The sequence below is a fragment of the Coregonus lavaretus genome (assembly GCF_964263955.1).
Source record: "Coregonus lavaretus genome assembly, chromosome: 18".
NCBI lineage: Eukaryota > Metazoa > Chordata > Actinopteri > Salmoniformes > Salmonidae > Coregonus > Coregonus lavaretus.
The window spans coordinates 39117611-39145247 of NC_140005.1; the positions used below are offsets into that span (position 1 = coordinate 39117611).

Consider the following 27637-nt stretch of genomic DNA (forward strand, 5'->3'; position numbering starts at 1 on the left):
GAATGCTGTAAGATTCACTGACTGACTGCACTGACTGACTGACTGAGACCCTGACTGACTGACTGACTGATTGACTGCACTGAGACCCTGACTGACTGTTGGACTGAGACTCTGACTGACTGGGTTAGGTTAGTGTCAGGTGTTGTGTAATCAGGTCTTATTATTCGTCCTCTCATGTTTTTTCTTCCATAATTGAAAAAAATGAGAAAGCAGTTGCCGGAATGGATCCATACGCACACTAAATCACTGACATGACAAATAATACCCAATGATATATAGGCCTACTGTGCATAAACTCAGTAATACACTGTAGTCAAATGCAATTCTACAAATATGTAGAGACCTTTAGAATAACTTACAGTAATTCCAAAAGTGAAGCAAGAGCTCCCATGATGGATCTGTCATTTATTGCTAAAACATTTGCTTTAAATCTTTTCTTGAGTAAGACTTTAGCAGGACCCTCATGTCCATTCATATCCACAGATGGTACTAATAAAGTTATGCTCCGGTGTGTTTTCTTTTTCTCTAGTTTATTTATGACTAAACTTTATGAGAACGGTTTTGTACGTTGTGCACTTCCTATCCTTATGCTTGGAGTTGGCCACTTGTTTGGCATGGAGTGTGTGTGTGTGCGTGCATGTGTGTACGCCAATGTGCGCTCGTGCACTTATGTGTGTGCATATGTGCGTTTAGTGTGCATGTGTTCAGTATCATGAACTGAGCAGCATTTGGCTCCCATCAGACACAGTAGATGCTTATTTGTACCTCTCTCCCATTACATCATGGGATAGGTCTCAGCAGACACTGCCCTCCAAGCTTGAACATCTCTTCTCATAAAAAACACATGACTATGGCTTCCCTCCCTGTTTAACGACCATCGCCATGATGGCTGTTTGTTGCAAATCGTTCCTCACAGTTCAGCCCGGATATAAAGACTCTCTTTATCAGGTTGTTATGATGTCAAAAGGAGGGGAAAGAGGGAGGGAATGGAGTGCAAATTCCACTGGGAGTCTCCTCTCTCTCTCCTCAGACGGTCAGCCAAGCACCACACCCTCCTAATGTTGTTGTGACTAACGTGTTATCTGTAGGTGTAAGGTAGCGAAATCCACACTGTGCCGGTCCTAGACTAGACCTGTAACGTTACACCGTGGAGCTCACAGTTCCTCAGGGGTACCATGTACTGTAATGCAGCCCCAGTATGACCCTGCAAGTCACATACAGTATCCATACCCTCTGCAGACTACAATGCCCCTCGCTGTGTGGAACTGTGGCACTCTGTGTGATGTGGGAGGATGCATGTCATTGTGAGTGGGCCGTGTCCATTAGCTAAACGTGTCTGTTTATCTCTTTGTCTCACAGCGGAGAGAGTGACATCACTGGGGAAGGACTGGCACAGGCCCTGTCTGAAGTGTGAGAAGTGCAACAAGACCCTGTCGGCCGGATCACACGCAGAGGTCAGCCGACACACACACACACACAAGCTCGTGCACACATCTCACACATTCCTCAAACGCCACTCACACTGAATTATTAGCTGACAAATATTTCAATGAAAATAATGATATTGGAATAAAATATATATATATATGTATTCGTTTATCACAGATCACATTTCTCATAAAGTACCGTTTAAAGAGATTCTCCGATACTTTTATATTTTTTAGCCAGTAGTTCTGAAAGAAGCGCTCACAAGCTCAGAAAATGGGTACTATGTCATATATGTGGCAATATCTGCACCATGTCATTGCCCTCTCTCATTCTGCTGTGTGTGTGTATCTTGCTAACTGTCACTCAAATTACGAGGGGCTGAAGGCTCATTGGCTAGAACTCAAATTGCTAGGGTGCTGGCCCACATGGGGGAAAATGGAGGAAAAAAACAGTTGCTTTCAAACTAGGGATTTGATTATGCATGTATGAACTACACATTGACACATCCAGCCAAAAGCGGGAGGTTTAAAAAGTATTAGTAGTCATTCCGGAGCATGTCTTTAAGCCCACATTCTGGTCCATAATCTTTCATAATAATTTTTGGCCTATCCTCTTTGACAGATTGTGTAGAAAGTCTGGATACAATCAAATGCTGGTATTTGTAATCAGCCTGGTACTAATACAGCTTGTACCCTCTCTCTCTCTCTCTCTCTCTCTCTCTCTCTCTCTCTCTCCCTCTCTCTCTCTCTCTCTCTCTCTCTCTCTCTCTCTCTCTCTCTCTCTCTCTCTCTCTCTCTCTCTCTCTCTCTCTCTCTCTCTCTCTCTCTCTCTCTCTCTCTCTCTCTCTCTCTCTCTCTCTCTCTCTCGCTGTAGCATGATGGCAAGCTTATTGTAACAACCCCCTGCTACTCTGCACTATTCGGGCCTAAAGGTGAGTTCTTCTTCACTACTATTGTAACGACCATTGGTGAAAGGTGCCTTAACAATCTATCTCAGTAAGGATATCACAATTGAGAGATATCATAATTATATTACCATAACCCATATTACCGAGGGGTTTTATATGTTTTGGGCTCAAAGAACATGTAACAAGATAACAGTTGATAGATACGTTGAGCTCAGTGACATTGGAGCCACGGGTAATGTACGTAGCCTGATAAAGCTCTTACATCCTGTATGGAAAGTCCTGGCCATTCCCCTCATTACATGAACCTGTGACTGAATGAGCTCATTCTAACCTTTACAATACCCACCTCAGTGGGTAAGGTTCAGGCTTCCACAAATAACATTGGGGTCATCATGCTAACATCTTGTCAATGTATCTTATTGGATACGGATAACCTACTAACTATCTGCTCAAACAGTCTTTCATTTTAAAAAGTAGGCTAGCTTCTCGTTACATAATGGTCCCCCTCAGTTTTTTCAGCTGTGCATTGACTGAGATATCCTGAATGAGAGAAATAGTTGGAATTGTCCGTCGGAACAGGAACAGCGGTAGTCATAGCGAAGGTCATATTACCTGGTCTTGTTGGTTCCATGTGGTGGTTCTAGAAGGGCTGCTGTGGAATGGGGTCAGAGACCACAGGAGTTTCCATTGTTGTGGTTTCGCTGTTCCGCTGCTCCCATTTCCTCCTGAAACCTAATCCCAAAATGTTTTGCTGACGTAAGGTATACAGTCTCCTGACCCAATACTCTCTGTCTCTCTCTCTCTTTTTCTCTCTCTCTCTCCCCCCAACAGGTTTTGGACGTGGAGGAGCTGAAAGCCACACATTCACCAAGTAGATCCATTCAGGTACAGGCCAGTGTACTCATTCCAATATAGACCAACCACATTGATATCACTCCCATTCAAATAGCTCTTAATATAGAAACAAAACACATACATGGAGACAATACATTCACCTTCACCACCAACCTTAGCCTTACAAATGCTACAAACATTAGAGATTGTTGTTTTATTTAACAAAATACAAATCTAAAAATTTTTCTCCTTTCTTTGCAGGTTCACCCACCACACCAAGAAGATGGCAACTCTGCATTCTACAACATCCTCCATACTATACTAAACCAAAACAAACAACCAAAGAAGTTCCTTTCTGGAACCACCATTTTGTGTTATTTTCTGTCTTTGTGTTGTCTAGAGGAATCAGCCTTAATACACAGCAGAGATGTTCTCTATTCCCACTAGTGGATCAGAGGGGTATATAATAACCTCTCTGCTCCTTTACTTGTTTTAACATTCTGATTAAACACTCTTTTTCAAAATGTATTACTCTCCTATTCATTCATTCCTCATGGCCTTGTACTTTACAAGGGTTGCGTTCCCCTGCTCCGACGTTGCATGCATCAACCAATGGTTGTGTGCCACGTCATAGACTGTGTCATCGACTGACAGATCGCTATAACATATGATGTGGTTAGCTGATACGTAAAATACCTATAAAGGCGTTGTATAATTTGGCAGGCGTCAGCAACACCTGGGCAGAGGAACACGCCCAGGGTTTCAGTGTACTTTAGTATATAACATTTCTCCAGTCTCATTTAGGCGTTTCCACATTATTACACTTGATAGTTACATACAGAGCAATAAGAATGTTTCTGTAACTACTTGCTACAAGCCAAGAAAAAAGAACACATCACATCGGCATCAGGCCAACTGTAGATAATACTCCATTATATTGTTAGTGTCCACATGCCTTGGCAGTTGGCACTATCACTAACTCAATCAGTAATCAAATTGGATTAGGATCTGGACACAGGATTATGGATGAGAGCAGGAATAGAAAGCTTTTAACATTGCAGTAAATATATGGGCAATCTACTTTGATTCACACCCTTATGGTCAGGATGGAATCTTGAAACTGCCATCCTCTCTGTAGTCGGCCGTGGCTTCGCCTCCTCACACATAAACTATCCTTAACATTTTGCTAATGACAGTAAAAGAGATAAACATGATTTGTTTATGACATTGTGTTACAAATAGATAAAAGTCCTTATCTATGTACAGGCAATTATCGTTAACCGTGATTAAGAACACCCCTATCCACTTCCGTGATACAAACATTATGACATCGTCCTTCTGAATAAGTCCCTATCCACTCCCATGACACAAACAATATGACATTATCCTTCTGAATAAGTCCCTATCACTTCCATGATACAAACAATATGACATTATCCTTCTGAATAAGTCCCTATCCACTTCCATTGGCCAGGCCCATCCACTCATAGAGACATGATTCATGGGACACAGCCCTCTGCTCCTTCTCACACCAACCCTGTCCACTAAACAGCTGGACCAAAGTCCTGAAGGGAGGGAGGATAGGGGAGAGAGAGAGAGGGAGGGAGAGAGGGAGAAAGAGAGGCCTGGCTGGACCAGAGTCCTAAAGGGAGGGGAAGGGTGGGTCTGGGATTTATCCCAATCTATCCCATGGCCAGAAGGGAAGGCCAGATCCTTTCTCGTGGCCTTTGTGGCTTCCGCTGCCACACCCTGTTCCGAGGGCACGCCCTCATCTCCACAGTTACTGCCAGCCGCCCGTCCGCCCTCCATCACCCAACTGGCCGGGTGCCACCTCACTAACCTCCCTCCCTCCCCTCCGCTGTGGACCGACTGACCCACTGCTGTTACCACAGTAACAGACACAAACAAGACCCAACAGACAACCGGCCGGCACTGAACTCTCTCTCTCTCTCTCTCTCTCTCTCTCTCTCTCTCTCTCTCTCTCTCTCTCTCTCTCTCTCTCTCTCTCTCTCTCTCTCTCTCTCTCGCTCCTCTCTCTCTCCCTCTCTCCCTAGCTCTCACCCTCTCCTCTTTGAACAAAGACCTTCATTGTCACACAGACCTCCACTAAGCCATACCACAGACAGCTAGGCATGCCCAACTGGTCACAGAGAGGAGGGGGGAAGGAGGGGGGAGGAGGGAGAAGGAGGGGTGATCAGTAACAACATCTGTGAAATGGTGCATTTCTCTCCCAGCCCTTCTCTTATCCCTAATCTTCCCCTAACTGGCAACCACAATGCAAAGAGAAGCAGAATATACAAATTCCATGCACACGCACACTCAGATAAAATAAACAAATTTACTTCAGTTGTGGTTGGAATATTTCTAACACACTTCTCTTAGTGCCAGCCACGTCAAAACAACTCGTAAAGTTCCACAGAATGACAAAATACTTTTGGAAGGATGGGGAGAACATCTGTCTGTGAGGGGGCTGGAAATATATAAACATAAAAAATAAACGGGAATGCGGGTCAGTATGCTGTTTGTTTTTTTACAGGGTCTGTACATTTCAAAGCAGAAGTTTGTGTTCTCTCTCTGTCTCTCTCAATAAGATTTTAATGCAGGAAGGACAGACTCTAACTGCCACCATGGTAGTCATGGGGACACTTCTCATTTTTTATACTTTGGAAGCGAAACCTGTAGTGTGCTTGTAGTCTAAAGTCAGAGACTGTGTCTCAAATGGCACCCTATACCCTACTTACATTTTAGTCATTTAGCAGACACTCTCATCCAGAGCGACTTACAGTTAGTGAATACATATTTTTTTATACTGGCCCCCCGTGGGAATCGAACCCACAACCTTGGCGTTGCAAACGCCATGCTCTATCAACTGAGCTACATCCCTGCCGGCCATTCCCTCCCCTACCCTGGGCCAATTGTGCGCCGCCCATGAGTCTCCCAGTCACGGCCGGCTGTGACAGAGCCTGGATTCGAACCAGGATCTCTAGTGGCACAGTTAGCACTGCGATGCAGTGCCTTAGACCACTGCGCCACTCAGGAGTACTTTTGGGCACTACTTTTGACGAGAGCCTTATGGGCCCAGGTCAGAAAAATAGGGTGCCATTTAGTTTTTGTAGTCTGGAGATTAGATCATGTGATAAGTCTGGCCTGTGCACAACAACTCAGGAGGCAAGTCAGAGTAATAACCCAACGAGAAACTGCTGTCTCAGCATGAATCAGTAGTTGTCTAATAGCAAAGGTGTGATACATGATGGAAAGAAAGTAATAAAACCTTTAATGGGGAAAGACAATGATGTGGTGTCTTGACACTTACCCTACTCACATTCAAATCTTACACAAGAGGTCCGGACTACTGATGGTTTTCTGTTCTACCTGATAATTAATTGTACCCACCTGGTGTCCCAGGTCTAAATCAGTCCCTAATTAGAGGGGAAGAATGGAAAAATCAGTGAACTAGCTTCGTGATCCAGATTTGAATTTGAGTGCTGTAGCACTTATACTGGATAATATGAAGAAATGCATAGTGCAGAGTGGAGATCTCATATGAGGCGTTTCTATTGTCTGTAGAATGAGGTATGGGACAACATATATCTGTTTGGGTCACTTGATAAGAAGCCTACTGCTTTAGGACTCTCATGCTATGGCATTGTACTAGTGAGAGGGCATCAGGCCCAGAACTGTTGAATAAGAAAGAGCTTGAGGCCCCTCAACTCCACAACTCAGCAAGATTACAACAGCAGGCAGACTGAGGCTCAGAGGCTTCAACTTTACTGTTTTATGGCAGGATATTTCTCAAGTTCCCCTCAGTAAAACACAATACTATTGGAGAGAAAGGACATTTATTTCCTTTCCTCCAGTGTCACACAGAATTAAGACGGTATCAGACGCACTCAGAGTCACTGAGTCATGGAATTCATATAAAGGAAGTGGACCCAGCCAATTCTAAAAGCTCTGTAACACACACATGCATGCACACCTGACGCACGTACACACGCACAAACACACCTTTACCAGCACGTTTCAACTCAACATCGGTTTGTAAGCGTCTCTCTATAAGATTTTTTATTTAAAAGTACCCCTTAAAATTTTTATTTGAGTTGTTAATGTGGTTCATATGTTGCTCAGAGTTTCCAGGCATCTGGTAACTGAAGTGCTACTGTGATTTCACGGTATGAAGTAGATACAAAGCAACCATACGCTTTTCACTTTCTTAAGCCAACTCCCGAAGTAGAGAAATAAAGACTCATTACAGTACTGACTTTTTCCACTTCACAGACAGATATATTTGCGCTTTGGGTACCATAATTGAGTCATTATATATAATTTTGTCCGTTGTGCAAGGATTTGCTGGGAGAACAGAAATATATACTGTATGATCATTTTCCCTATGTACAGTATGAAATTGCAGTGACAGCTTATGGAACAGATGCATTGAATGACTGCAATACCAGGTGCTAGCAGCCACCATGTCACTTGGACATTCGACTTAAAATTGCAATAATGGTCCATTTCTAAAACTCTACTGTAGGAGGAATAGTAATTCTCTCTCCATCTGGACTAAACTTTGTGTATGCTCTTGCGTGAGAGTGTTAAATCCCATGTTTCTCACTGAAGAACAGAACACTGACTACACCACCTCCACAACCCGTTCGAAGCACATGTTACACAATAAAGAATTGAGTGTGAAATTCCAGAACGTGCCAAATATGGACACTTGTCTTAAGGAATGGCAACTCAGGGAGTGTTTCTTAAAAAACCATGAAGCATGAACCAGTCCCCTCTTTAATGTATCAATTGTGTCTAGAGGCTGACTGTCTTCAACGGATATCCATAATAATTCACTGTGGATTCTCCAGGCCCGGGTTGGATGGATGAGTGTGTGTGTGTGTGTGTGTGTGTGTGTGTGTGTGTGTGTGTGTGTGTGTGTGTATGCTCCAGGCTAGCATTGCAGGGATGGATGAGAGCAACGACGGTTACAGTCAAATCTGGACCTGGTTTCCGTAATTGAATATGCATGGCAGTTTCAGATATTTCCACCCCTCTCATCCCTCCTTTCCTGCCTTCCTCCCTTCCCTCTCTTGCTTCCTTCCTATCCCTCCCTCCAGTGACAGGCCTGGGGTCTGTTGGATGCATCTGGAAGGAGTACAACACACTTCAGCAGATGTGTATAAATAGGGCCTGTTGCAATTGCTCATAAGGATGAAGTATAAAGGGGAGGTCTCAGCTGCCATAAGCACTCTGTCAGGCAGCCAGCAGCACCCCTTAACTTCTCCACACTGAGGGATTCATCAGATGGTCCAAGGAGGAAGGCTCTGGCCCCAGCATGCAGCAGTATGATGATGAGCCTGTTTGGCTGTAAGACTTCCTGTCCTCACCAGACTAAAGCCTGGCTATACAAGCTACACTCCAGACCTGGGGTCAAATAGGATTGCTTTCTTTCGAATGCTTTAGCTGCAGTTGATTTAGATTTTGCCTGACACAAGAGATCCAACAGATGAATCCCAAGGTGCAACCCCTGTCCATTTACCACTCAGGCAGGCTCAATCAAACACTCAAAGTATTTGAAAGAGAACAAATACCATTTGAACCCAGGCCTGCTACATTCTTGTTCCTATCCTCCAGTCAGGCTCCTGTGGGTTTTAATGAGGACCACCGTATTAGTGAGCAATTAAACCCTGGACTAGCAAATTAACATCATAATATTTAAACACATTCACATCCGTCTCTACTGTGTAATGAATGGCATTATGCTGTAAAGTAGGAATGTAACTACTTGTTCTGAACCAGATGCCCAAACCTCACATACTGTACAGCTTAGTGCATATGAACAGACACCTGGACCTCCCCTGCCCTGAGGGGAGCTGGGGGGAGTGCCCTGCCCTCACACAAGGAGCTAGGTCCGGGCCTGGGAACATCTTGAGGGACTGGTAGCTGAGGTACTGTGTGTGTGTTTAAATAAAAGCCATTATGACTGTAAATCATCAGAACCAGCCCACACATACTAAAGAAGTCAGTAAACCTTACACACAATAGTAGGCCACACACAGCAAACAGAATAATTATACACACCATTACACAGGAGGTTGGTGGCACCTTAGTTGAGGAGGACGGGCTTGTGGTAAGGGCTGGAGCGGAAGCACTGGAATGGTATCAAATACAGTACCAGTCAAAAGTTTGGACACACCTACTCATTGAAGGGTTTTTCTTTATTTTTACTATTTTTTACATTGTAGAATAATAGTGAAGACATCAAAACTATGAAATAACACATATGGAATCATGAAACCAAAACAAAAAAACAAAAAAGTGTTAAACAAATCAAAATATATTTTATATTTGAGATTCTTCAAATAGCCACCCTTTGCCTTAATGACAGCTTTGCACATGAAGGTTTGATCTCAGCACAGACTACAGGGTGGGGTTGGGCGAAGGTTATCATAAGCTACATGGTTTGTTCTGTTGTTTTGATTGTGTGTGTGTGTGTGTACCTTGTCTCCATACACAGTGTGGGCAGGGCATAAGCTACTATTAATAAGTAATCATACTAATCCCTGGTTGTTTCCATTCATACCCAGTTGTGTGTTTATGTGTGAAGGTGTGCACACGCACGCATGTCTCTGATTGTGTGTTCCTTTAAGTATTTGACTCTGCCCAGCCCAGCATGTAGTAGTTTACTTTAAAACGAATGACAGATGATGTCATGACACAGCGTAGCAAACCGCCGTAGCATTTGTTTATTGTAAAGAGAGACCACCTTGGTAATATATGAAGACATAACGCCTGCAGTTTGCAAAAAGGCACGTGAAAGATTGTGGTCTGACGATACAAAAATTGAACTCTTTGGCCTGAATGTCTGGAGAAAACCAGGCACAGCTCATAACCCATCTAACACCATCCCTACTGTGAAGCATGGTGGTGGCAGCATCATGCTATGGGGATGCTTTTTACCGGCAGGGACTGGGAGACTGGTAAGGATAGAGGGAGCAATGAATGGAGCCAAATACATGCAAATTCCTGAAGAGAACCTGCTTCAGAGCGCAAACAACCTTAGACTGGGGTGAAAATGTACATTTCAACAGGACAATGACCCCAATCATACAGCCAAAACAATGCTGGAATTGCTACAGAACAAGAATGTGAAATTCCTTGAGTGGCCTTTACAAAGTATTGACTCAGCAGTGTGAATACTTACGTAAATGACCTATTTGTGAATTTCATTTTCAAAACATTTCTAAAAACCTGTTTTCACTTTGTCATTATGAGGTATTGTGTGTAGATGGGTGAAAAAAATACATATTTAATTCATTTTGAATTGAGGCTGTAACAACAAAATGTGGCATAAATCAATGGGTATGAATACATTCTGAAGGCACTGTAAATGTAAAGATGTACAGTACATTTATATGCTCTGGGATAAACCACACACACACACACAAACCACAGGAGATCAGATTAAAAAGACGGAAGCAGCAGGACTGAAGTGCAGCAATTTTATTTATCTACAAACAGTGACTCCTGAAGTGTTTTAAAGCCCTACTAAACAAAACAGTTCATAACAGTTCATAACAGATTATAATCAAATCATCACAATAACAGTTATATTATATATATAATACTAAAGCACATTCTAACAGAATTCTTTGTCTGCAGTGTTTCAGTTACTCTGTGTGCATCTGAAATGGCATCCTATTCCCTATATAGTGCACTACTTTTCACCTGAGCCCTGTTCAAAAGTAGGGCACTATACAGGGAACAGGGTGCCATTTCAGATGCACCTGCATTTCTATAGGCTACCTCCTACTAAGGTATAATACTTCAGTTAGCTCATAGTAATCTCAGGGTTTTCAACTACAGTAACATTCTGACCATATTGAATTGTACAGTTTACGGATGGTCACTCTATATCCTATAAGTTTAGCCTCACTTTTGTCATCACTTACAGTTGAAGTCGGAAGTTTACATACACCTTAGCCAAATACATTTAAACTCAGTTTTTCACAATTCCTGACATTTAATCGTAGTGAAAATTCCTTGTCTTAGGTCAGTTAGAATCACCACTTTATTTTAAGAATGTGAAATGTCAGAATAATAGTAGAGAGAATGATTTATTTCAGCTTTTATTTCTTTCATCACATTCCCAGTGGGTCAGAAGTTTACATACACTCAATTAGTATTTGGTAGCATTGCCTTTAAATTGTTTAACTTGGGTCAAACGTTTCGGGTAGCCTTCCACAAGGTTCCCACAATAAGTTAGGTGAATTTTGGCCCATTCCTCCTGACAGAGCTGGTGTAACTGAATCAGGTTTGTAGGCCTCCTTGATTGAGGTCAGGGCTTTGTGATGGCCACTCCAATACCTTGACTTTGTTTTCCTTAAGCATTTTGACACAACTTTGGAAGTATACTTGGGGTCATTGTCCATTTGGAAGACCCATTTGCGACCAAGCTTTAACTTCCTGACTGATGTCTTGAGATGTTGCTTCAATATATCCACATAATTTTCCTTACTCATGATGCCATCTATTTTGTGAAGTGCACCAGTCCCTCCTGCAGCAAAGCACCCCCACAGCATGATGCTGCCACCCTCGTGCTTCACGGTTGGGATGGTGTTCTTTGGCTTGCAAGCCCCCCCTTTTTCCTCCAAACATAACGATGGTCATTATGGCCAAACAGTTATATTTTTGTTTTCGTCAGACCAGAGGACATTTCTCCAAAAAGTCCAATCTTTGTCCCCATGTGCAGTTGCAAACCATAGGCTGGCTTTTTTATGGCGGTTTTGGAGCAGTGGCTTCTTCCTTGCTGAGCGGCCTTTCAGGTTATGTCGATATAGGACTCGTTTTACTGTGGATATAGATACTTTTGTACCTGTTTCCTCCAGCATCTTCACAAGGTCCTTTGCTGCTGTTCTGGGATTGATTTGCACTTTTCGCACCAACACGTTCATCTCTAGGAGACAGAACGCGTCTCCTTCCTGAGCGGTATGATGGCTGCGTGGTCCCATGGTGTTTATACTTGCGTACTATTGTTTGTACAGATGAACATGGTACCTTCAGGCGTTTGGAAATTGCTCCCAAGGATGAACCAGACTTGTGGAGGTCTACCATTTTTCGTCTTGGCTGATTTCTTTTGATTTTCCCATGATGTCAAGCAAATAGGCACTGAGTTTGAAGGTAGGCCTTGAAATACATCCACAGGTACACCTCCAATTGACTCAAATTATGTCAATTAGCCTATCAGAAGCTTCTAAAGCCATGACATAATTTTCTGGAATTTTCCAAGCTAAAGGCACAGTCAACTTAGTGTATGTAAACTTCTGACCCACTGGAATTGTGATACAGTAAATTATAAGTGAAATAATCTGTCTGTAAACAATTGTTGGAAAAATTACTTGTGTCATGTGTAACAGTGTTGCTTCCGTCCCTCTCCTCGCCCCTACCTGGGCTTGAACCAGGGACCCTCTGCACACATCGACAACAGTCACCCTCGAAGCACCGTTACCCGTCGCTCCACAAAAGCCGCTGCCCTTGCAGAGCAAGGGAAACAACTACTTCAAGGTCTCAGAGCGAGTGACGTCACCGTTTGAAATGCCACTAGCACACACCGCTAACTAGCTAGCCATTTCACACCGGTTACACATGCACAAAGCAGATGTCCTAACCAACTTGCCAAAACTATAGTTTGTTAACAAGATATTTGTGGAGTGGTTGAAAAACGAGTTTGAATGACTCCAACCTAAGTGTATGTAAACTTCCGACTTCAACTGTATGTTGCCCCGTCTTCTTTTCCTTCCTTCATTCATTTGTCCCATAGCCGTAGTACAATGCAATTTTACTGGTATAGTCTTCTTATTCTTAACAAATCAATAAACACATCCTGTTTATTTCAAAACCAATTTAAAATGATTTCCATGTCCAGAACCCCATACAGTACTGTACATAAACAATCTACTTTCCCATGCCAACCCAGTAACAGGACCCTCAAAATAGCCTGGTTCCAGATGTGTATGTGCTATGTGGATACTATGGTATCCACTGTCGTGCAATGACCATAGGAAAAACAGTACAAACAGATTGTGAACCTGGCTACCCTCAAAGACCCTCAACCCTAAAATACCATCTTTTAAAATGATCCAGACTCTTTCTGGAACTTAAACCCCAGAGACTTTTTCATCCATTTGATCAGGAATGTAGTCGGGCGGCCAAAACTGTATAAATCTGGTTCTTTACCCATACACCTGCAGCCAGACTACTCCATCTCTCCCAGGTACCCCTGCATGCCTATCAGCATGTTACCATGACAACACAGCACCTTCCTTTAAACACCATGTATCACTACTCTGAGGAAATAGATTTGTTATGTTACAGACAGGGATTATTTTACCTTTTTCACCTGGTCTCGTCTCTAAACAACCCCTCGAAGGATATTTTCTGAACTGTCGCGTTAATAAAATAAAATAGGGGTAATAAAATTAAATAGGGAAATAAAATATTTTTATTGCAGTACTTAAAGTAACATTTTATATGGGGTTATAATGTGCTTATATTATATCCACGCTTGTAAATATACATAAACATGACATAAACTAATCATGAACTCATAAAAGGTGAAGAATTGGCCTCCTGGCCCTTGTGTTTTCGTGGGGAGAGAGAGAATGGTAGCCACATACAGCAATGTGGTGCTTTTTTACTAAGGACCCACTCAGGGTTAAATTGTGTTCCATAAATAACATAAAAACGTTGAAGCGTAAATAAAATATAATAAGTGTTTGTGAAGCGTCAATCTTATCCTGGTGTCATCTACACTATATATACAAAAGTATGTGGACACCCCTTCAAATTAGTGCATTTGGCTATTTTAGCCACAACCGTTGCTGACAGGTGTATAAAATAGAGCACACAGCCATGCAATCTCAATAGACAAATATTGGCAGTAGAATGACCTTACTGAAGACCTCAGTGACTTTCATCGTGAAACTGTCATAGGATGCCACCTTTCCAAAAAGTCAAATCGTCAAATTTCTGCCCTGCTAGAGCTGCCCAGGTCAACTGTAAGTGCTGGTATTGTGGAGTGATAACGTCTAGGAGCAACAACAGTTCAGCTGCGAAGCAGTAGGCCACACAAGCTCACAGAACGGGACCGCTGAAAGCTGAAGCGCGTAAAAGTCATCTGTCCTCACTGGCAATACTCACTACGAGTTCCAAACTGCCTCTGGAAGCAAAGTCAGCACAAGAACTGTTCGTCGGGAGCTTCATGAAATGGATTCCATCGCCGAGCAGCTGCACATAAGCTTAATATCACCATGTGCAATGCCAAGCGTCGGCTGGAGTGGTGTAAAGCTCGCCGCCATTGGACTCTGGAGCAGTGGAAATGCGTTTTCTGGAGTGATTAATCACGCTTCACCATCTTGCAGTCCGACGGACGAATCAGGGTTTGGCGGATGCCAGGAGAACGCTACCTGTCCCAATGCATAGTGCCAACTGTAAAGTTTGGTGGAAGAGGAATAATGGTCTAGGGCTGTTTTTCATGGTTCGGGCTAGGCCCCTTAGTTCCAGTGAAGGGAAATCTTAACGCTACAGCATACAATGACACTCTGGACAATTCTGTGCTTCTAAATCTGTGGCAACAGTTTGGGGAAGGCTCTTTCCTGTTTCAGCATGACAATGATAACGTCTAGCGAGGTCCATTCAGAAATGGTTTGTCGAGATCGGTGTAGAAGAACTTGACTGGCCTGCACAGAGCCCTGACCTCAACCCCATCTAACACCTTTGGGATGAATTGGAACGCTGACTGCGAGCCAGGCGCAATCGCCCAAAATCAGTGCCCAACCTCACTAACGCTCTTGTGGCTGAATGGAAGCAAGTCCCTGCAGCAATGTTCCAACATCTAGTGGAAAGCCTTCCCAGAAGAGTGGAGGCTGTTATAGCAGCAAAGGGGGACCAACTCCATATGAATGCCTATGATTTTGGAATGAGATGTTCGACGAGCAGGTGTCCACATACTTTTGGTCTTGTAGTGTATATTAGAGGGCTGCAGTGCTAGGAGGCTGAGGTGGGCGTGGCCAGGTGGTGCAATATTTGGGGTCAGGGGTTAAATGGGAGGAGCTATAGGGGCTGGAAGAGAGGCCTTGGGTCTCTCAGGGCTGCTTATAGAAGGAGCTATAGGGGCTAAAGCCTAGTGATAATAATACTGTATTGAATTGTGGTAGTAGTGTTGGAGAGCTCAGGTTGAGGCTGGGGACGGGACAGACCGCAGTAGCTCAGGGCTGGGCCTCTGTGCTGACCTCCTTCTCATAGATGTAGCTGCCCACACCACCAGTGTTCACTCCTGGAGACACAAGAACACCACAGACAAACAGACATCTAAGTCAGTATCAAATGCTGAAAATGTGTTACAGTAGAACTAATGACTTATTTTCTGTTGGTGGTTTTGCATCACTTTTATGTAGGAAGAGCAATATGAGTAGTTTCTTTTAACAGCTATAACTCACAGCACAGGCTATTGTTAAGGTATAGCTAATACCTATGTTGGGCAACAGCACCACCTAGTGGTTGAGTAAAGAAGTCAAGCACCAAGCACCTACCTTTGGGTCCAAAGAGACAAGCATAGCATGGCTTGTGGCAGTATGGCTGGCCATTATGCTGTTATAACACAAAAGACACTGTATGAAAATGTGTAACCATACCATGTATTCATTGAGAACATCCTAATTATGATGCATTTATGCCATTCAGGTGCATTCAAGAAGACCGGCTTGAGCAAGGTGCTGTGTAGATTCCCTAATCTTGATAACATAATGAGTAGTTATTTAGGATGCAAGATGATTTGTAGATCAGTGATTCTGTGTTGTGCCTTGCTCAGACGGATTCCCTTGAACATTGATTGTGTTTTTGCAGCTGGACTCTTCCTGTTTAAATGTCCTGCCTCTTTCCCCTCCACTCCTCATCCCTTCTTTCTCCCTCCCCTCATCTCTCCTACCTCTGCGTGGCTGCCGGCGGCCAGGGTCTTGCTGCACCTCTCACAGCGGAGACAGGGCCGATGCCAGTCCTTCCCCAGGGACGTCACCTTCTCAGCTGTCACACACAGTAGAGTAAATTATAAATGAATGACCTCAGCAGCAGGTGCCTCGGAAATGTTAAAATGGAGCACACATCACCATGGCAACTGCACGACAGGTCAGGTTCTAATCTAACACCTAACTTCAAAGTTAATTCTGAGCCTGGTAGTGTGCGATGGCTACTTACCAAAGTAGACCTTCTTGTTGCACCTGGGACACAGGTTGGCCTCACCAGAGAAGGTGGTGATGCTGGAAGCTGTAAAGAAACAGAAGAGTCAGAAAGAGAGTTCACCAGCAGATCACACACACACACACACACACACACACACACACACACACACACACACACACACACACACACACACACACACACACACACACACACAGTAGTATGGCCTCTGGCCTGCAACTGTGGGAGAACGCAGTGTGAACAGCTTGAGAAAGTCCCCTGTGACCATCCCTGGTGTGAGCCTGGCTTGTATAGTAGGTGTTACGGATACAGGTATCCTGTGTGTGTATTTGTGTTTTTCCTCTCCTTCTGCCCTAATCACAGGTGTCCCTTGTGTTCCTGATTGGAGGTCGTTGGTGTGTCCCACCTGTCAGTCATCAGTTAATCTGTTGATTGCTGAGGTGGACCAATCAGTGGACACTCCTCCTGATTACACCACCTGTTTGTGCTTTTCATTAGCCAATCACAGCACACCTCCCCTGTTTTAAAAACCCAGTTAGACAGGTTTTTTGTTGTTGTTGTGTGCTTGCTTACACATTAGGCTACACAGACTGAAACCGTTTTGATAGACAGACTACCTTTGTTCCGTAGTAGTCCTTGGGTCCAGCTCCTTTCCGTTTACCGTGAGTTTAAAATAAACATTTTGTGTTTGACGGTAGGATTGGTCGTCCGGTTAGAATCCTTAGATACTGGTGCGGCGCAGTCGTTCATACTATCTGATGCGTTGCCCTTGTCCGATTAATACATAATGTGATTCCGGTGTGTTAGTCCAGGGAATTGAAATGGGATTCGTGCCATTGCACTTTGTGAACGTACACTCTGAGTTAGTCAGTGGAGTGTTCAGAGTTGGCGTACGTCCTATGTTGCCAGTAAAAGGTGTGACATTTATAATGGGCAACGGTATTGCCGGAGGAAAGGTGATGCCCGTATTGGAGGTATTGGATAAATGTGACCAGTCTCTCTCCGAGGAGCTGGCACAGAGTTATCCACGTGTTCCCCGCTTGTGCTGTCACATGTGCTCAAGCACGACAAATGGGTGACGTGATCTATTTGTCGAACACTATTCTGTTCAGCGTGTGACCCAGCGGATAGCTTGTGTGCTACATCTGGTAAGCTGGTGCGGTCTGACCAACAGCCCAGGGAAGGGAAGAAGTATGTGGAACTTGTTGCTGACGCAATACAGTTACCAGTCACTCGTGAGCAGCTGATTGATAACCAAAAGGTTGACATTAGCCTGACTAAATGTTTCTCTAGTGTTGTCTCAGTAGAGGCGCTAAAGAAGAAAAACATGGCGTACTTCATTGATGGTAATCTCCTTACGTGTAAATGGACATCCCATGTTGTATCTTACGGAGATTGGAATGCTGTTTACCAAATAGTGATTCCTACAGCCTTTTGACAAAATGTGTTATCCCTCGCTCATTATCACCAGTGGTCCGGACATCTGGGAGTCACCAAGACTTATGATCGGGTTCTGCGCCATTTCTTTTGGCCCGGTTTAAAACAAGATGTGTCTCAGTTCTGTCGGACATGCCACACCTGTCAAGTAACTGGGAAACCGAACCAGGTTATTCCTCCCACTCCTCTTTGTCCCATACCTGTCATAGGTGAACCATTCCAACATGTGATGGTTAATTGTGTTGGACCATTACCGAAGACAGAATCTGGTAACCAGTTTCTGTTGACGGTTATGTGTATGGCCACCAGATACCCAGAGGCCATTCCTCTGCGTAGGATTACTGCTCCGGTGGTGAGTAAAGCCTTGATTAAATTCTTAACTTTTGGGTTACCTAAGGTGGTACAAACTGATCACGGTACGAATTTCCTTTCTAAGCTTTTCAAACAGGTGTTAAAATCCTTGTCAATTACGCACCGTGTGTCAAGCGCATATCACCCAGCGACTCAGGGTGCGCTTGAACGTTGGCATCAGACACTGAAGTCTAAGCTTCGTAAATATTGTTTGGAATCTGCGCATGATTGGGATGAGGGAGTTCCTCTAGTTTTGTTTGCTGTCAGTGAGACGGTACAGGAATCCCTAGGGTTCAGCCCAGCTGAACTGGTGAGAGGACTTAAAGTCCTTAAGGGTCAGTTTTTATCGCAAGAGTTGTGTGCGAAAGACCATGTGTTGGACTACGTTAGTCGCTTTCGTGAGCGCCTACATTGTGCCTGTGCTCTGGCAAAGGAAGCGCTGTCTTCCTCACAGAGACGTATGAAACGGCACTATGACAAAGCGGCTGTTTTTTGTTCGCTGCAGCCGGGTGACCAATTTCTTGTATTGTTGCCTGTACCAGGAGCGTCACTGTCGGCATGTTTCTCTGGTCCTTATGTAATCGAAAAGAAACGAAGTGAAACTGATTACGTGATCCATACTAACTATTCAACCATTGAACAAGAAGCTCTAGCTTTGTTGTTAACTCTGCAGTACTTCAACATTTTTTTATTTTAGTCATTCAGCAGACGCTCTTATCCAGAGCGACTTACAATTAGTGAGTGCATAAATTGTTCATACTGGCCCCCCGTGGGAAGTCTGTTGGTTCCAGTGCACTACCAGTGATAGTGTATACTGACCATAACCCTTTAGTTTTTCTCCACCGTATGTACAACCAGAACCAACGACTTATGCATTGGGCACTTATTGTGCAAAATTTAAATTTGGAGATCCGCCACAAAGGGTTTGGCTAATGTGATGGCAGATGCTTTGTCTCGTGTTTAGAGACGTATGATTAATTTTCTATCCCGTGAGGATGCCATTGCTCTTTGACTTTGTTTTGTATTCTTTATAGTACTTGAATCGCAAACCATTGTATGTTTGCTCTTTTAAGGGTGGAAGCGTTACGGATACAGGCATCCTGTATGTGTTTTTCCTCTCCTTCTGCCCTAATCACAGGTGTCCCTTGTGTTCCTGATTTGGAGGTCGTTGGTGTGTCCCACCTGTCAGTCATCAGTTCATCTGCTGATTGCTGAGGTGGACCAATCAGTGGCCAATCAGGGTTTTCATTACCCAATCACATCACACATCCCCTGGTTTAAAAACCCAGTCAGTTGTGTTTCTCATTGGAGACTGTTTTTTTTGCTTTCTTACACATTAGGCTACACAAACTTCTTGTCACAGACCTTTTTGATAGACAGACTACCTTTGTTCCTTCATACACCACATAGTCATAGCCCATACATCTCACTTTGTCCTGTTCCATGTGAGTATGTATTACTGGGGTGTCTTGTTTGCTGTTTAGTCCCTATTTTACCTATGTTTGTGCCTAGGAAAAGGGGATTTTTAGGAAGTCGCCCTTGGGCATACACTACCTGTAGGAAAACGTTCTCTAAAAACACTAGTTAGACCTGAGCGGACCACCCACTGTATTTTTGTATAGTTAGTAGTAAGCTAAGTGGTTCTTGAGGCAGGCAGGATCAGTTTAGGGTTTTTTGAATGTATTTCATTCCTTGGATCCAGCTCAGACCCTTTCCCCAAACCGTTTACCGTGAGTTTAAAATAACCAATCCTACTGTCAAACACAACGTTTGTCTGTGTATTTTGTTCTCACTGTTCCTTTCCACTATTCTAATTCGCATGATTTATGTTACGGGTCTCTTTACCATCGACCCTAGACTTTCAAACGCCACGGGGTTCGTAACAGTAGGTCTCTTATCACTGAGTCAGCAGGAAGACCATGTGGGTCTGCTACTCCTTTCTATCAAACTCAGATCCTTTGGCAGCTACGTTCACTATTTCACAACTTTTCCCATGTCATCACGTAATATATGTGGACACATTCAACATGTACACATGCATGCGCGAAAGACCGTGCACACACAATAGCATGTACCTTTGACAGGTGCCCTGGGAGCAAACACTTTCTTCTCCTCAGCAGGCTTAGGGGGGGCGTTCACGTCAGTAGGGGCTAGGTTATTGCTGACGGGGGCTTCGTACACATAGGACCCTGCTCCGCCAATGTTCACACCTACATAGGGCAGAGAGAGGTTAGAGTTTAGATTCAGACCAGAACTATATATACAGTACAAGTCACGTTTGGACACACCTGCTCATTCAAGGGCTTTTCTTTATTTTGACTATTTTCTACATTGTAGAATAATAGAAGACAAACTATAAAATAACACATATGGAATCATATAGTAACCAAAAGTGTTAAACAAATCAAAATATATTTGAGATTCTTCAAATAGCCACCCTTTGCCTTGATGACAGCTTTGCACACTCTTGGCATTCTATCAACCAGCTTCACCTGGAATGCTTTTCCAACAGTCTTGAAGGAGTTCCCACATATGCTGAGCACTTGTTGGCTGATTTTCCTTCACTCTGCCATCCGACTCATCCCAAACAATCTCAATTGGGTTGAGGTCGGGGAATTGTGGAGGCCAGGTCATCTGATGCAGCACTCCATCACTCTCCTCCTTGGTAAAATAGCCCTTACACAGCCTGGAGGTGTGTTGGGTCATTATCCTGTTGAAAAACAAATGATAGTCCCACTAAGCCCAAACCAGATGGGATGGTGTATCACTGCAGAATGCTGTGGTAGCCATGCTGGTTAAGTGTGCCTTGAATTCTGAATAAATCAGTGTCACCCACAAAGCACCCCCACACCATAATACCTCCTCCATGCTTTACGGCGGGAACTACACATGCGGAGATCATTCGTTCACCCACACTGCGTCTCACAAAGACACAGCGGTTGGAACTAAAAATCTCCAGACCAAAGGACAATTTTCCACCGGTCTAATGTCCATTGCTCGTGTTTCTTGGCCCAAGCAAGTCTCTTCTTCTTATTGGTGTCCTTTAGTAGTGGTTTCTTTGCAGCAATTTGACCATGAAGGCCTGATATACGAAGTCTCCTCTGAACAGTTGATGTTTAGGTGTCTGTTACTTGAACTCTGTGAAGCATTTATTTGGGCTGCAATTTCTGAGGCTGGTAACTAATGAACTTATCCTCTGCAGCAGAGGTAACTCTGGGTCTTCCATTCCTGTGGCGGTCCTCATGAGAGCCAGTTTCATCATAGCCCTTGATGGTTTTTGCGACTGCACTTGAAGAAACTTTCAAAGTTCTTGAAATGTTCCATATAGACTGACCATGTCTTAAAGTAATGATGGACTGTTTCTCTTTGCTAATTTGAGCTGTCTTTTACCAAATAGGGCTATGTTCTGTATACCCCCCTACCTTGTCACAACACAACTGATTGGCTCAAACGCATTAAAAAGGAAAGACATTCCACAAATTAACTTTTAAGAAGGCACACCTGTTAATTGAAATGCATTCCAGGTGACTACCTCATGAAGCTGGTTGAGAGAATGCCAAGAACGTGCAAAGCTGTCATCAAGGCAAAGGGTGGTTACTTTGAAGAATCTCAAATATAAAATATATTTAGATTTGTTTAACACTTTTGGTTACTACATGATTCCATATGTGTTATTTCATAGTTTTGATGTCTTCACTATTATTATACAATGTAGAAAATAGTAAAAACAAAGAGAACCCTTGAATGAGTAGGTGTGTCCAAACTTCTGACTGGTTCTCTATATCTCTCTCTATATATAAATAAACAAACAGAAAACCAGCAGGCTCCGGACCTTGTAGGGTAGGATTTCAATACCCCTAACCATAACTCTATTCACTACTTTTAACAACTTCCACTGAAAATTTTACAAAAACACATTCCCTTGAAGAACAGTGCAGATGCAAAGTTTGTGCCGTCATTCTGTTACCAAACTTTGCATCTGCACTTTTCTTCAAGTATATGTGTTTTTGTAAAGTTTTCAGTGGAAAATGTTAAACGTTGTCCTTGTGCATAGAGTTGTATGGTTTGTTTAACGTTGCAATCATTGGTTTTTGTTTGGCATTCATTTTAAAGTGAAAAATCTGAGACATCATTCTGTTACCATGGAATTGCCCCCATGATCTAATGTATGCCTAATGACAATAGTAAGATGTACTTCACCTTTTGGTCCAAAGAGGGCAGCATAGCATGGTTTGTGGCAGAAGGGCTTCCCATCGTGCTGTAGACAGGGAATAAAGAGAAGAAGAATGACTGACATTGAGTAAATAACATGTATAAGCCCAAAGCTCACAAGACTGACAACCATAGCTTGGCAATTTCCGTCTTCTAGCCAGACTCATGCATCTTTGTGGAAAAAAAGGTTATTGGATTGTGTACGCGTGTGTGTAGGAGAGAGAGAAAAAAACACCACAGCCTCCTGAGAAAGAGAAAGGGAGATATAAAGTGAGTCTGGCTTGATCTCTATTTTCCATAGGACCCTGTCAGTTGTGTCACAATGCTCCAGCCCAGGTATCAGTTGTGGTTGAAAACAGGAGACCAGTACTGTTGATTAATCAAACACCTCACATCAGGGTCCTTTTCAGTAGGTGGAAATCATTTCGAAATTTACTGAACATGACCCAGTATTAGGGTTGCAAAATGCTGGTAACTTTCCCCAAATTCCCAGGTTTTCCAGAAATCCTGGTTGGAGGATTCCGGATTCCCTGTTTATTCCCTCATGATTCCAGGAGATCCAACCGGATCTCTACCAGATTTTTGCAACCCTATTCAGGAGAGTTGTGAGCGTGTATGGGCCTTGTAGGATGACCGAGGTCAGTCTAATGCTTAGAGATGGGTCTGTCAGGACCCTATGTCCCTCCTAATGCATGCTGGGATGATGGTGGTCATGTAACAGCATGGACAGGCAGACAGGCAGCAGAGGGATCAGGGCCTGGGTCAGATAACAGACTGTCGTAGAGAAGAGGAGACGTCCAAGTAAGTTGAATCTTCTTCAAAATAGTAACAGTGGTCATGTAGCCTAAGTCAGCCAGGCGGATCAGGGTCTAGGCGAGTGGCGCAGTGGTGTAAGGCACTGCATCAGTGCTAGCTGTGCCACTAGAGATCCTGGTTCGAATCCAGACTCTGTCGTAGCCGGCCGCGACCGGGAGACCCATGGGGCGGCGCACAATTAGCCAGCGTCGTCCAGGGTAGGGGGGAGGGAATGGCCGGCTGGGATGTAGCTCAGTTGGTAGAGCATGGCGTTTGCAACGCCAGGGTTGTGGGTTCGATTCCCACAGGGGGCCTGTATGAAAATGTATAAACTCACTTAACTGTAAGTCGCTCTGGATAAGAGCGTCTGCTAAATGACGTAAATGTAAATGTAGGCCAGAGAGAAGACATCCAATCCAGAGCTCTTTCCTAATTCATCTTTCCTCCATTCCTCGATTTCTCTCCTTGCCGCCTTGACAAAATGGATTGGAGAAAAAGGTCCAAGGGGAGGGACCTTGGACATTCTCCTCCAATACAGTGGGGAGGAGAGAGGATGAATTGAGATACAGGCAGGGGGGGATGAAGGAGGCCATGGTACCATCGCCACAGCACAGGGCCACGTGCCAATGCCGACTGTGGGAACAAACTGCTTTACCCACACAATCCCTCCACACACACACGTGGCATCTTATTCCCCTCAGAAACCCACAGAGCAACTCTTCTCAACTATTTATAATGTATTATCCATGACAGGAAGTAAATGTAGCGCTGTAACAGGAGCTAAGAAACAGACAGACAGATCCGTAGGGGTTGTAACATCTATGGTACTATGGGGCCTATACAGTAAAGGTTCTGGTAATATTAGGCTCTCTCTGACTACTAGGCACTGATGGGTTTGTCAGGAGGGAAGGGCCAGCACACAGGGCTTCATTGTGTCCACTAGACTGCTCTGGTCCCCTCACAGCTCTGGTTGTATTTCACTACAGCAGGACCAGTAGGACCTGAAAGATGGATTACCCAGCCCAGTGTGTGTGGTTATATTTCACAGCAGTAGGACCAGGAGTACCCTAAAGATGGATTAACTATCTCAGTCCAGAGCCCAGAGCCTAGCCTACTCACTTCCCAGACACAAATCGAGGATACAATCTCATTTCCAGTTTTCCTACTTCCCACATCCATTTCTGCCTCATGCACCAATTCATGTTGTTACTTCTATGACCAGAGAAAGTGAAATATTCCTTGATATGAAAAAAGACAAGCCGCTTATAATAACAGCGCAAACTTATCAAAACGATACTAATTCATTGCAACTGCAGTGGTGGTTGTAGCGTGAGTGGAAGTAGGGAGAACACACAATGTATGGCTTATAAAAGTGTTGAACAAAGTATTGACAGTGCTGAATAACTACTTAAACATGAACTTGCTCACAAAAACAGCAGCTCTTTGCTGAATTCGTTGAGTCTCTTTAGTCATGGTTTTGAAATCTCACATTATCAACTTTGCTGTGCGTTCAAGGCTTATTTTTTACAGTCTATGGCGTGAGGAAACTGTGCAGACACGGTGATCTGAGCTATCTGATTGGCCAGCGGTAGGCCTATAGGTGCACCTGTTTTGCTCTCTGGGCCTGCCGGGCAGGCGGAGTTCTGCCTTCAGACACATGAAATGGTTCAAAATGGGAACACTGCCTTGTCGGTGCTAGGGCTGCTGAATAAATAAAAATAGGAACGCAAGGCTTTATCTTTTTTTTTTTTTTGGTAATCAACTAGGAATGCCTTGGAAATCGACGGGTTGGTGACCACTGCAATACACTTTTACAACATTAATTTCATTTTAATAATGTTGAAGTACTAACAATGGAATGTTCCTCAATAAAAGTGAAGAAGATGGGACTTTACACGGGTGTCCCAACTCTGTGGTCACTAAAGATCCCATGGGGGGGTGTTGCTTATATTTGTCCGGTTTTCACTGCATGTGTATATCAAACTGTATTCCTATCATGTAATACTGTGTATAAAAGTACCATGTATGTGAAGTGTATGAATCATGTACATGTAACAAAATCTGTAGAAAAAGTAAAACAAAGTTACTTTTGTCCTCCGAAGAGCGCCAATAAAATAAATACAAATAAAGAGTATGTAAGTGGGGTTAGGGTGGTGAGTTTCCCCTTACACTGTAAAGAGCTTTGGGTGTATAGATAAATTCCATGTAAGTTCAATCTATTATTATTATTAGTCTTCAGTTGCCTAGGTAACACCCCCCTCCCTGCAGCAGCACACATAGAAATATAATGAATAGAACAGGCTTGGAACCTCTAACCTTGGCAATTTGACTGGTAAACTCATGGGTACACTTGCAATGGCTGCCTGATGCAATAATTTCCATGGTAATGTAGATTGTTTATTCAGATATTGTTAACTGATGTGGCTCATGCAATGTAATGTATTTTTTGTAATGTCAGTTGAGTTGAATGAACAAACCACAGCACATGTTGATGGGTACACTTCCTGCTTTGCTCCTATTAGTACACTCACAATGGCCGCCACTCCACCCATTATGCCATCGTTGACTTGAATGGGGACACCCGTTCTATTCATTCTATTTCTATGGCAGCACATGCAGTCTGGAGTGGAGGAAATGTGCTTCTTTTTTGGGGGGCTATCGGAGCGGTTATTACGGTGACCGCAATCATTTGGCTGGCCAATTACCGTCATCCAAAATCCATGACCGTCACAGCCCTAGTCTTTCCCCGACCCCCGAATCCGATCTCATAAAGCCCCCTTGCTCGTGAGACACACACACACCACCACCGCTCATCCTGCTCCCTTGGCCTTTGCGTGGTAAGACGCAGGCCCATTATCAACTGTATACCTGTATCAGGCCCCATGGTGAGGGGGATTAGTACAGACATGATCTTGGAGTGTTCTTTGTGTGTAGTAACAGAGTTATGACCTCCTCCTTGGATAGAGCCAGGATGAAAGCTTGGCCTGTGTTTGTGTGCATAATGTGTACTATGGAGGCTTGCTAAAGGCTTCCGCATGCTTTGGTTGGCTGGCGGCTAGCCGAACAATTTTACATCTAACTAAGTTGTTTGGTCTAATGAATATGAATTCGGAGGACAGAAGTTATTAAATATTAAAGCATTAGACCTATCACTAAAAGCTTTAGTCATACAAAAGTTATACTTAAATCCGAACTGGTTCTCTAGCAAATTAGTAAGATTGTCTTACCCAATGTTCAAGAATGGCCTTTTTCCCTTTATTCAGATTACAACCTCTCACTTTCAGTTATTTGAAAAGGAAATCATCTCCCAAATATCACTATTTCTAAAACAAGCCATAGAAAGTTGGTTTCAATTTCAATTTAAGCCTCCAGAAACGACAGAACAAATAATGCAACAAATATTGTGGTTAAACTCAAATATACTAATTGATAAAAAAACATACTTTTTTGAAAGAATGTTTAAAAAAGGTATAATCTTCGTAAATGATTTCATAGGTAGGACTGGTGGAGTTATGTTGCACATGCAGCTAACAAAAACATATGGAAATGTTTGCTCTACCCAAAATTACAACCAAATAATTGCAGCATTACCGCAAAAATGAAAAGTGGAAGGGGGAAAAAGTAAGGAACTTGTCTGTCGGCTCTGCATTAAAGAACATAATTGGTTAAAGAAAATTGTGATAAATAAAAAAGTATACCAGTTTCATTTAAGGACCAAAAGATTGACAGCCGTCCCATATAGATTGCAAAATAGTTGGGAAGAGATATTTGACGTACCGACCCCATGGCATAGTGTTTATGAACTGATACATAAAACGACGGCAGATTCAAAACTTAGAATTTTTCAATTTAAATTATTATACAAAATTCTTGCTACCAATATGTTATTTATATGGGGGATACAATCTTCCCAGCTCTGCAGATTTTGCTGCGAAGAGACAGAATCACTAGATCATTTGTTTTGGTACTGTCCATTTGTAGCTTGTTTTTGGACACAGGTCCAGGAATGGCTAAAGGATTGCAATATTTACCTGGAGCTAACCCTGCAGATAGCATTACTGGGTGATCTGAAAAGTCATAGTCAATCGATCAATAATATAATACTTTTAGCAAAATTGTTTATTTTCAATTTACAATCTGTAGAAACAATGAGAATAGAAGGGTTCAGAACTTTTGTAAAACATCACAGTACAGTTGAAAAATATATGGCAAATAGAAATCCAATATGAATGGTGCTAAGAGATAGATGGGAGGTGTTGAATGGAGTTGAAGGATGGGACTAATAACCACAACAAGATAACTAATGTAAACTGTATGCAAAGAGGCACTGAGTTTGAAGGTAGGCCTTGAAATACATCCACAGGTATACCTCCAATTGACCTAAATGATGTCAATTAGCCTATCAGAAGCTTCTAAAGCCATGACATCATT

At 43.2% G+C, this 27637-nt stretch overlaps 2 protein-coding genes across 2 annotated transcripts in view; one reads left to right on the top strand and one right to left on the bottom strand.

The window, feature by feature from the left end:
* Positions 1–1175: 1175 nt before the first annotated feature.
* Positions 1176–3696, top strand: LOC311145650 (cysteine-rich protein 1-like; the record flags this gene model as incomplete). The annotated part of the gene is made up of 5 exons (XM_084181918.1): positions 1176–1182; positions 1360–1454; positions 2302–2359; positions 3167–3220; positions 3431–3696. 4 exons carry the CDS (start codon positions 1176–1178, stop codon positions 3208–3210), a joined length of 204 nt encoding a protein of 67 aa, XP_084038044.1. The 3' UTR covers positions 3211–3220; positions 3431–3696.
* Positions 3697–12993: 9297 nt separating this feature from the next.
* LOC311146100 (cysteine-rich protein 2-like) overlaps positions 12994–27637 on the bottom strand; it is a 36632-nt gene continuing 21988 nt past the window's right edge. Inside the window, exons 3-8 of the mRNA XM_084182569.1 lie at positions 22400–22457; positions 20275–20409; positions 16409–16477; positions 16143–16237; positions 15748–15805; positions 12994–15491 (exon numbers count right to left, since the gene is read on the bottom strand). Of these exons, the coding sequence (XP_084038695.1) occupies positions 15424–15491; positions 15748–15805; positions 16143–16237; positions 16409–16477; positions 20275–20409; positions 22400–22457 (483 nt within the window). The 3' untranslated portion in view covers positions 12994–15423. The remainder of the gene's footprint in view (positions 15492–15747; positions 15806–16142; positions 16238–16408; positions 16478–20274; positions 20410–22399; positions 22458–27637) is intronic.